Below are 10,581 nucleotides of genomic sequence, written 5' to 3' on the forward strand. Positions count from 1 at the left end.
AGTCTAACTGAGTTCAAATCCTTGCAGTAACAGCTGGATGACCATGAGCAAATTCTTAATGTCTGTGCCTCAGTTTCCCCTTTATATAATGGAAATGATAACCCTTTCATGCGTGTCATGTGAGCTAACACATGGAAATGGCTTTGTATAACACCAGTCAATGTTGCCTCATCCTGTTGGGTGGGGCCTGTGGGACAGAGCAGCATTCCCTGTCCCTAACTCTTGTGGCTGTCCCATAGGAGCTGTGACAGGTGCCTTCCAGGAGTTTGAGCTATGAGTGGCCCCTGCGGAGAGAGGCCCATCCAGGAAGCCAGCCCCACCATGAGTCTGTGGGAACTTGAGGACAACCACAGCTGTCAAGGTACACCTGGGCAGGCCCAGGAGCCTGACTCTGAAGAAGCATCAGCTTCAGAACTGCAGATGAAGGTGGACTTCTTCCGGAAGCTGGGCTATTCATCCACTGAGATCCACAGTGTCCTGCAGAAGCTGGGGGTCCAGGCAGACACCAACACAGTTCTAGGCGAGCTGGTGAAACATGGATCAACTGCTGAGAGGGAGCACCAGGCCTCACAGGACCCCTGCCCTCAGCTACCTCTGGTCCCCCGGGGTGGGGGCACCCCCAAGGCTCCCACCCTAGAGCCCTCAATCCCAGAGGAGTTCAAGGAGGGCAGCGACCTGAGGCCAGTCGTCATCGATGGGAGCAATGTGGCCATGAGGTATGTGTCACTTCTGTGGCCAGGTAGCACATGTGGAGGGGTGGTCACATGTGTCTGCAGCTCTGGTGAGAAGTTTAATTTCTTCTCATGGACTGGTCTAGAGGGAGGGAAAGCCCTTTATGAGGCCCTACTGCATGCCAGGAGGCTCCCTTATAAGGACTCCTTTGGAGTGGGTTTGTTAGGAATGTTTTAGGGATGAAAACTCAGGGGCTCAAAGTCTTGCTCAGGGTCACACACTGGTCAGTGGTGGAGTAAGGATTCGAATCCGGATCCTTCTGTCTCCAGAGCTCACCTTGTGCTATGGGGTCTCTCCCTGAGGCCAGTACTCTCACAGTGTCAACTCCTGTCCTGAGATGTGAGGCAGGTCCTGCAGGTGCTTAGCCTGTGGACTACAGCTCACTCGTATAGGAGCCAGTCACTTAACCTCTCTGTAGGATGGGGCTAACACACCCTCAGGTGGCTGTTGTAAGGAGTAAAATGCATGGAACCTGGAGAGTAGCCAGTGCTCAGTAAACAGTAGTTGTTCTTATTATTCAGGGGCTGGGGCTTCTGTCTCAGACCTGGGCTCCCATGGAAGCAGGCCCAGGTCCTGAGGCCTTTGTAACTATGACCAGGAGTGACTTCGAGGCTGGATCTGGCTCTCCATAGTGGGTGTGGACAGGTTGCCCAATGCTCCGCCTTCAGGTGAGCCGTGACATGGATCCCCACTGATTCAACTGAAGCTAGCTGGACTGGCCCAGAGCCAGAGCCAGGACTCAGCTCCAGTAACTCCAACTCCAGGTTGCCCAATGCTCCGCCTTCAGGTGAGCCGTGACATGGATCCCCACTGATTCAGCTGAAGCTAGCTGGACTGGCCCAGAGCCAGAGCCAGGACTCAGCTCCAGTAACTCCAACTCCCACCCCCTCCATGCAGGATCCTCACAGGGAATGAGGTGGGTGGGGTTAGAGGATGAGGCCAGGGCCAGGACTGCTGCAGACCTTAGGAAGCCCAGACTTCTCCCTTCAATCCAGGCCCCGCCCTCTGGCCCTGCTTTCTCCCAGTTCCCTCCAAGGCGGGCTGGTGAGTCAGGGCAGGGTGGATTGCTCACAGGGAAAAGTTCCTGTTGGCAAGGATGGGGAGACCCCAGATATGGGGTGGGGATGGGGAGAGCTCCTTCCCCAGCCCTGAGGGAGCTCCCAGGTGGGCTGCCTGAGGCTGGCATGACATCAGCCGCTGCCCTCCCTGGCATTTGGCTCCGCCTACTCCTGGCCCAGCTGGGGCAAGTCAGCCGTGCGGCTGGTCCTGGGCCAGCTCCGCAGGCACAGGCATGCAGGTGAGCCCTCTTCCCACCAACTTCGGGTCAGTCTTCCCATCCCTGAAATTGGCTGGGCCTGGATGGGAGGCTGTGAAAAGCTGGCTCCCATGCCAAGGGGCAGCAGGTCACAGCCTGTGCTTTGAGAATTAAGGGTCCCCTCTCAGGCTCCACCTCCTGTGGCTGGGAGCTAGGATGGATCAGTGACTCCTTCCTCTGGGGGGTGTGAGCCAGGAGTGGCAGAACCCTGGGGGCAGCCATGTGCTGTGTGTGTTTGTATCTTGGCAGGAGGAGGAGAGGCCTGGGAGAGAGGAGGGGCGGTGGCAGAGGAGGGGTGCTCAGAGGAGCAGGCGCCCGACAGACAGAGCCACCCGCAGCCTGCCACCGCTGCCTGCCGGGGGTTTCTGAGCTGGGGCAGTGGCAGGAGGGGAATTCCAGCCTCACACTTCCTGTCTCAGCTACTACTCAGTTCCTGCCCTGCCACCCCCTCCCCGCCAAGGGCAGGCGGGCTAGCCCCCACCATATGCAAATCGTGGGGAAATTCACCTCTGTTTCCTTCTAAGGGAATTTTTCTCCACTAGTCAGGCCCAGCCCTGGCAGATCTTTTCACCTGGGGAGACTGGCCTAGCCCTGCCCTCTGTCCTGGTGCAGGAGCAGCCAAGCTGGAGTCTACAACATACTCACAGATCCTATCAGAGTTGGGTCAGCCAGGCTGGGGAGCCCTGAGCTTCTGGGCAAACGACTCGGTGGGGGTGGGAGGATGTCTGGTTTTCCTGTGCGGGCAGAGCTTCCACCACTGCAGTGAGAGGCACTCCAGGCCTCATGTGTTCTACTTTTACCAGGAGTAGGGCTCTGACTACCTGCTGAGGGAATATTCCAGGTGTTAGGGCCGCTGAGAACAGACTTGTCCCCAGCCAAGATTTTCGATGCCCAGAGGCAGTAACTGTGCTGGGAGCCCTGGCATCACAAGGCTTGAAGACGCTGCCCTAGGATGGGACACACATGTGTACAGAGGGAGGCAGGTAGATGCATGTGCAGACTGCTTATTTGAGACAGGGAGCCAAGCCAGAGATGACCACACCCCCACAGTTTTGGGGAGACAGGGCAGAAGCCCAGGGAAGGGGGTAATGTGGTGAGGAAAACATCGGGCATTGTGAAGACACAGACCAGGGATGTGACCCATCTTGGCAGGTCAGGAAAGTCTTCTCAGAGGTGGTGACACCTCCCGTGGGTTCTGAAGGAAGGGCAGGAGTGTGCCAGATGCATCATTTCTCCTGTTCCCAGCCTGCCCCTCCCTCTTAAAATGCTTTGTTCAAACTCAAGTTTGGGAGCTTTTTCCTCCCAAATATATTTCAGGTCTTCTGTTAGGGATAGGAAGGCAAACTAGTGGCCCCAGATCTGTGTTAGTGAGCCTTGTAAGGATGAAGTGATGTATGTGGCCTCCAGTCAGAGCTCAGTACCCGCTGATCCCCACTCCTTCCCGTGATCAGGGATGGTACCTGTACTTGTACCTGTGTGAGCATCAACATGCATAGTAGTTATGAGCACAGGCTCTGGGTCTGCATCTCTGCTCCACCATTACTGCTGTGTGGCACTGGTAACTAAGTTATCCTCTCTGGACCACAGTTTTCTCATCTGATGAAAAAGGAAAGGGGACACTAGTGATTGTACCCTCTTTGTAGGCTTGCTGGTGATTCAGTGTTAAGCTCTTAGAACAGGGCCTGGTTCACAGCTCTCAGTAAATGTTAACTTTTATTATAAGCAGGCTGGTGGATGTGGGTGGGGGAGGGCATCAGGTGGGAGTGAGTGCTACCTTAGGGCTGACCTTTTTTCCCCCGTACAATCTATAGAGACCTTCAGACCCTGAAGCCCCACCCTCACCCCCAAACAGCCGCCATGTCCCCCAGGTGCCCCACTTCCCTCTCTACCTCCTTTTGGGGCCCCAGCTATCACCCCCCCAAAGCCACCCACATGATGTGGTCCATCCTGGACTCGCCTCTTTTGCATAACATTTATTCTGTTTTATTTGCCAAATAAGAGAGTCTAATTGTTCACTGAGGGGGCAGGGAGAGGCAGGGGCTGCTGGGGAGGGAACTCCAACCTGGTTCCAGGAGCCCTTCCATGACACCAAGTATTACCCAGGAGCTTCAAGCCCCAGTCCCCCTCCTGCCTTCCCAGGAAATCCAGCTAGAATCTCCACTTGCTGGGCCGTGTCTGGCCTCAAGCTAACAGGAAAGTTGTCTGGCAGACATGGCCCCTCGTATGGAAGCTGCAGACTGCTGGGCCCATTTTTCAGATAGAGAAACTGAGAGCCACAGCAACTCAGGAGCACCTTAGGGCTTCCTCCTGCATCCAGAGCACCTTAGGGCTTCCTCCTGCATCCAGCCACATTTGGATGGGTGAGGTCTGGTTACCAGACCAAGGCAGGAAAGGTGTCCCATCTCCCAGCTCTCCTTGCTAACAGAGTCCCCCAGTGTCTTCCTGACCTTCCCTCTGCCTCGGGTCATGCCCTCCCTGAGGCGGGTGAACAGAGGTCAGGGGTGGTCCAGGTGTTTGGGGGAATTGGCCTTCTTGGGAGGAAAAGCAGCACCCTTTCACTTTCAAACTTAGTCTCCTAAGGAACCTCCTCTACTCTGTCACTCCCATCGCACTGTGTGTGGAATCAGTGACCCCTCCTCCTTTGCCCTCCTCAGGCCCCAGCCCCTGAGGTTTGTGGAGGACTGAACTTTAATCCGGAACAATCTGGTTTCTCCTGGGTTAGCCAGGCTGGTGCTTCCCCCACCCCCACCCACAGCACCATGAGCAGCGAGGGAGGGGCGGTGACTCAGTCTGCATGTGTCCCTGTGGTCCCAGCAGCTCCTCGGGTGGGGCAGGAACCAGAAGTCTCCGGGCGCCTTTCCCCCACCCCCAGGTATGTTGCAAGCAGTCTGACCCTCCCCCACCATGAGGAGCGGGTGCTGCCAGATTCCTGGGTGTTTCCTCACTTTCAGGAGATGGAACCTCAGGGAAAGTCCCAACAGGGTCTGGCCGTCTGGCGCTGTGAGAAGCAGCACAGGGAATGGAGGCAGAGGGCGCTTGGCTGAGCCCAGCTGCTCACCACCAAGGCCAGGGCAGGGGCTGGCGTGCGACCCAGCCCGACTCCGCTCAGGTCCAGGGGATAGCAGGCTGGCGACCTTGTGGAATGACCCTGTGCCTCCTCTCCCTCCCAGCCACGGGAACAAGGAGGTCTTCTCCTGCCAGGGCATCCTGCTGGCAGTGAACTGGTTTCTGGAGCGGGGCCACACGGACATCACAGTATTTGTACCATCTTGGAGGAAGGAGCAGCCTCGGCCCGATGTGCCCATCACAGGTGAGTGGCACCTCTGGAAATGAGATGGTCTCACTGTCTCAGGAGCCCTGGTTCTTCCCAAGAGAGGCCCTTTGGGTGTGACCAACAACTTCCAGACTTCAAGCAGGGACCAGCATTTCTTGTCCTGGCTTTTGCTCTGCAAACTTGCTTGGAACAATGGTCACTGGAGATCACTTTGTTCAGCTCTCTGCCTCAGATATTGGGTACCTCCCTCATCCTGCTAGTGGCTGGATCACTTTTTCTACATCCCTAGTGGCCAAGGGGCAGTATAGCATAGTTGTTAAGCCTGAGGGCGCTGGGCTGAGACAACCAGAGTTGGAATCCTGGCTCCGTCCCTTCCTGGCTCTGTGACCTGGACAAGGACCTCTATTAGCCCTGCTCTGAGCCACTTGCTCCTCAACTGTCAAGTGGGGGGGGGGCATTGATCACATTGCCTTCCTCATAAGGTCATTGTGAGGGTCTTGTAAGCGCTTAGAATAGTCCCTGGCACTTAGTAAATGCTCAACATATGTTAGCTGTTACTGTTCTTACAGGAGCCCCCAAACTTTGGGGGTAAAAATGGACTCAGTTTCTCTAGAAGTCTTGAGATCTGGGGGCAGGCTGGCTGGGGCTGTGGGCTCCAGGAAGAGTAGCCTTCCAAATAATAACCTTGTCCTGGCTACACAAGGGATGGAACCAAGCCACGTCATTCACAGACCCTTACAGGACAAAGCCAAGACTGCTTCTGGCTTGAATAGGCCTGATCCAGAGAGGCCAGCTCTGTGCTCATAGCCTTTGTTGGGTAGGATCTGCTGTGCTGTGCTCAGGTGTTCTTGCTCTTCATGCAGCAAACTGTGTGCAGGTCCCAGGCAGGGGGCTAGTGTGTGGCCATGGCCTCTGCAAGCTGGTTCCTGCCCTTGAGAACTTGGCATTAACAGCCCCGGGATCTGCTGTGCTGTGCTCAGGTGTTCTTGCTCTTCATGCAGCAAACTGTGTGCAGGTCCCAGGCAGGGAGCTGGTGTGTGGCCATGGCCTCTGCAAGCTGGTTCCTGCCCTTGAGAACTTGGCATTAACAGCCCCTGTTACCTGGCCACCAGGAAGTTAAGAGAGCCCTGCAGGCCTGGCTCTGGGTCCTGGCTGGGGCCTGACCTGCACCCCCATTACCTCCCAGACCAGCATATCCTACGGGAACTGGAGAAGAAGAAGATACTGGTGTTCACACCATCGCGACGTGTGGGTGGCAAGCGGGTGGTGTGCTACGATGACCGCTTCATTGTGAAGCTGGCCTTTGAGTCCGACGGGGTTGTGGTCTCCAATGACACATACCGAGACCTCCAGGGCGAGCGGCAGGAATGGAAGCGCTTCATCGAGGAGCGGCTGCTCATGTACTCCTTTGTCAACGACAAGTAAGTTTCTGCCCGGGAGGGGACCTGATGGACTTGGGGTCCAGTGCCAGAGATGCCCTTGGGAGGTGGGGTTTGGGGGATGGGCTCTGATGGGCCCTGTGGCCATGGGGGGCCATGGTCTTGGCTCCAGGAAGCTTTGGAAGTGAGATGGGCAGTTTACTGCACAAGTGACATCAGGCTGGGGCAGGGGGCTTTTCTTTTTTTCTTTTTTTAAAGATGACCAGTAAGGGGATCTTAACCCTTGACTTGGTGTTGTCAACACCACGCTCTCCCAAGTGAGCAAACCAGCCATCCCTATATAGGGATCCGAACCCGTGGCCTTGGTGTTACCAGCACCACACTCTCCCAAGTGAGCCATGGGCCAGCCCCAGGGGGCTTTTCAATTTCGGCGATGGAGCAGTAGCATTCGTGACAGGATGTGGTCAGTGGTCCCAAGATAGCCTCTCCGGTTCCCAGCACCACATCTCTTGGGTAGAAGCCATGGGGCAGTGGGTGCAATCCTAGATTCAGATCCTCAGGTTGCCGGCCTTGCAATGGCCTCAGAGAGCTCCCAGTGCACGAGTTGCCCAGAAGGTGCCCATGGGCTTTGGCCCTCTGGATGTGGGGGTGCTCTCCTCTCTTGGGGTGATCCCACCAGAACTAAGAACAGTTCTGGGCTGTCCTATAGGAGTTGCTCTTCTGTTCTTCGCAGCAAGTCTTGCTGCACAGTCCCCTTCTAAACAATTGGAAGTCCCCTCATGTCCCCCACCTCCTGAGAGTTCTTTTCACCCTCTGTAGGTTCATGCCCCCTGATGACCCCTTGGGCCGCCACGGGCCCAGCCTGGACAACTTCCTGCGTAAGAAGCCCCTCGCTGCTGAGCATAGGAAGCAGCCATGTCCCTACGGTATGAGACCCAGCTGTCCTCCACAGCCTTGCTCACTCCTTCCCCTCCTCTCACCCCAGTCTGCGTGTGCCCCGAGTTTTTCTCCTGGGGACCTTCACATTTGAACCACCTGTCTCCAAGCTTCCCGTACCACCCCTTCCCTGCTCTCGCCCCTGGTCTGGAGTGCCCCAGCTTAGCATCCTTCTTAATTCCTCTTGCAGGAAGGAAATGCACCTATGGAATCAAGTGCCGGTTTTTCCACCCAGAGCGGCCGAGCCGCCCCCAGCGCTCCGTGGCTGACGAGCTCCGTGCCAATGCCCTCCTCTCACCCCCCAGGGCCCCGAGCAAGGACAAAAGTGGCCAGCGGCCTTCACCCTCATCTCAGCATGGCTCTCTGCCAACAGAGGGTGAGCAGCGCAGCCTGGACAGGAAAAAGCTGGGGGCCCAGGCATCCTCAGGGCACCGCCAGGAGGGCCTGTCACAGGCCTTTGCCCCCCCAGGCAGGAGCATCCCACCTAGAGGGGGCAGTGGTGGCAGCTTCGGACTCACAGACTGGCTCCCACAGACCGTGGACTCGCTCCCATACACCTCCCAGGATTTCCTGGATTCCGGCATTGGCTCCCTGGAGAGCCAGATGTCAGAACTGTGGGTTCGAGGAGGAGGCCCTGGTGAGCCGGGCCCACCTCGAGGCCCTTACGCTGGCTACAATCCCTATGGATCTGAGCTCCCAGCCACTCCAGCCTTCTCTGCCTTTGGACGTGCCATGGGTGCTGGCCACTTCAGTGTCCCTGCTGACTACGCACCACCGCCACCCGCTTTTCCACCTCGAGAGTACTGGTCAGAGCCTTACCCACTGCCCCCACCCACCCCAGTCCTTCAGGATTCCCAGCTGCCGAGCCCAAGGGCTGGCGGGGGCCCGTGGGGCGGGGCAGGTAGCCTGGCCAAGGAGCAGGCCAGTGTGTACACCAAGCTGTGTGGTGTCTTTCCCCCACACTTGGTGGAGGCCGTGATGGGGCGCTTCCCGCAGCTCCTGGACCCCCAGCAGCTGGCTGCCGAGATCCTCTCCTACAAGTCCCAGAACCTCAATGAGTAAGCCAGCCTGGGGGCCCGCAGGGGCAACACCCCCAGTCTCCAAGGACTTTCAGAGGGAGGATTAAAGTAGGGAAGAGAACCCACAAACCAAAGATACTGTAGGATTGGTTCTGGCCCACACGGCACCCCTAGCCGTCCGCCCGTCTGCCCGAGTGGGTCAGAAGCGATCACCCTGTTGATACACATTGTATCTCTGTAGTTTAAGGAGACGTTGCCAGTAATGGCCGTCGGTCCGTGGCTGAGGCCCAAACCCTCTATTCTCTCAGAGGGCAGGGAGGGAGGCAGGGGGAGCAGAGGCCTGGGCTGGGGGCCCTGTGCATGCCCCCCAACCTCCACCCCGTCCCTGGGACGCCAGCCTTGGCTGGCTAGTTGGGCACTATGTGCCTGCCCTCCAAGGGCCCCTCCTCTAAGCCAATGAAGCCTTCTCCGTGCTCTCTCGCTGGGCACAAGGCTTCATGTTAGTAAGCAAGATGCTTCTTAAACCACTTTTCTGCCCCGCTCTGTTCACCTATCCCATTGCCGCTGCAGGGGCTGAAGGGCCCTTTGTCCTCACCCTCTCTTCCTCTCCCTTCAACTGGGCACAAGGCTTCATGTTAGTAAGCAAGATGCTTCTTAAACCACTTTTCTGCCCCGCTCTGTTCACCTGTCCCATTGCCGCTGCAGGGGCTGAAGGGCCCTTTGTCCTCACCCTCTCTTCCTCTCCCTTCAAGGAGGAAGGAACTCCAAGTCATCTCACCCTTCCCCGAGGGTTGGGGGACCCGTGTATGTTTGTGTACAGGTATAAATTTTAAATAAGTGGAGAATCCTTATCTCCTGTAAACTTAATATAAGTGTAATGTGGATCCTTATAAGAGGTGATGGTCTTTGTTGGGCTTGGGGGTTGAGCTGGCCTTTGGGTGATGGAAGGCCAGCAGGTGTGCACCCCAACCTGCCTGCACCCCTGGGGGAGCCACTCCAGCTGGCTGTCCGATCCTTCTCTGGAAGGAAGGTTTCCAAGTTTCACTAAGAGTGCTCTGTCCCTTTGGGGCTGGGTCTGATAAGAGGTGGCAGTGGACACATGGGCAGGGGTGCGGGTAGGAAGCAGAAGTATAAAAGGGCTTAGAACTCTGTGGCAGCGGCATGGGGAGGGGGGTGGCCCTGAGGGGGATAGGATGGGCTGTTCCCCTTTTCTGTGCTGTGACCAGAGCTGAGGATGGGAAACTAGATTGGTTGGAGTGGGTGTGGTGGGAGCCCTTGGGTACTCACTTCTGGCCCTGCCCTCCCAGATACTGCCTTCTAGACCCAGGGTTGCAGAGCAGAGAGCCCAAGGGCAGAAGCAGCCTGTAGAGGCAATGCCAGTGTAACCTCCAAGAGGCGAGGGGCCCTGGTCCCAAACTCAAGAAGTACCTCTGCCACTGATTGTTACCTGGGAGAAAGTGACTGCCCCTCTCTGGGTCTGTTTCCTCATCTATGAAATGGGGATAATAATGGCACCTACCTTACAGGGTTGTGTAGGGATTACATGAGATCCTGTATGTTGGGTGCATGACCTGCTGCCTGGCACACAGTAAGTGCTCCTTAAGAGGCCTCTGGTGTTACTCCCTATGGCTGTGTTCACAGGGTTTTTACCATCATCTCAAACCTCATCTGACCCTAGAAGGAAAGAGGCCAGGAAGGAATACATGGATTCTTATTTTTTTTTTGCAGATGAAAAAATGTGGTGTGAATGTTAAAAACATTTTAAGTAAAAAGCTGGGCTATCAGATGATCCCCAAACACCTTCAGCAAGGGAAAATAGGAAAAATATAATTTTAATAATTATATCTTTGAACATATCACCTGATTTGTACTTGTTTGTGAAGCCTTTGTAGTATCTGTGTTTTGTTTTATTTATTTTTTTGACCA

General features: G+C 56.2%; 1 protein-coding gene across 1 annotated transcript; it reads left to right on the forward strand.

Annotated features, from left to right (window-relative positions):
• Window positions 1-242: 242 nt before the first annotated feature.
• Window positions 243-9,545, forward strand: ZC3H12A (zinc finger CCCH-type containing 12A). The gene is made up of 6 exons (XM_008580442.1): window positions 243-716; window positions 5,218-5,357; window positions 6,508-6,742; window positions 7,520-7,626; window positions 7,827-9,147; window positions 9,283-9,545. The coding sequence occupies exons 1-5, from the start codon at window positions 274-276 to the stop codon at window positions 8,696-8,698; spliced, it is 1,797 nt and encodes a 598-aa protein (XP_008578664.1). The 5' UTR covers window positions 243-273; the 3' UTR covers window positions 8,699-9,147; window positions 9,283-9,545.
• Window positions 9,546-10,581: the final 1,036 nt, after the last annotated feature.

The sequence above is a fragment of the Galeopterus variegatus genome, unplaced genomic scaffold, assembly GCF_000696425.1.
Source record: "Galeopterus variegatus unplaced genomic scaffold, G_variegatus-3.0.2 Scaffold2098, whole genome shotgun sequence".
Lineage (NCBI taxonomy): Eukaryota > Metazoa > Chordata > Mammalia > Dermoptera > Cynocephalidae > Galeopterus > Galeopterus variegatus.

Bases quoted from the DNA above. Each gene is read 5' to 3' on its own strand.
- ZC3H12A (XM_008580442.1), top strand. From the start codon at position 274: ATGAGTGGCCCCTGCGGAGAGAGGCCCATCCAGGAAGCCAGCCCCACC. The intron at 5,358-6,507 runs GTGAGTGGCACC...ATTACCTCCCAG, and splicing joins GCCCGATGTGCCCATCACAG to ACCAGCATATCCTACGGGAA. The intron at 6,743-7,519 runs GTAAGTTTCTGC...CACCCTCTGTAG, and splicing joins TACTCCTTTGTCAACGACAA to GTTCATGCCCCCTGATGACC.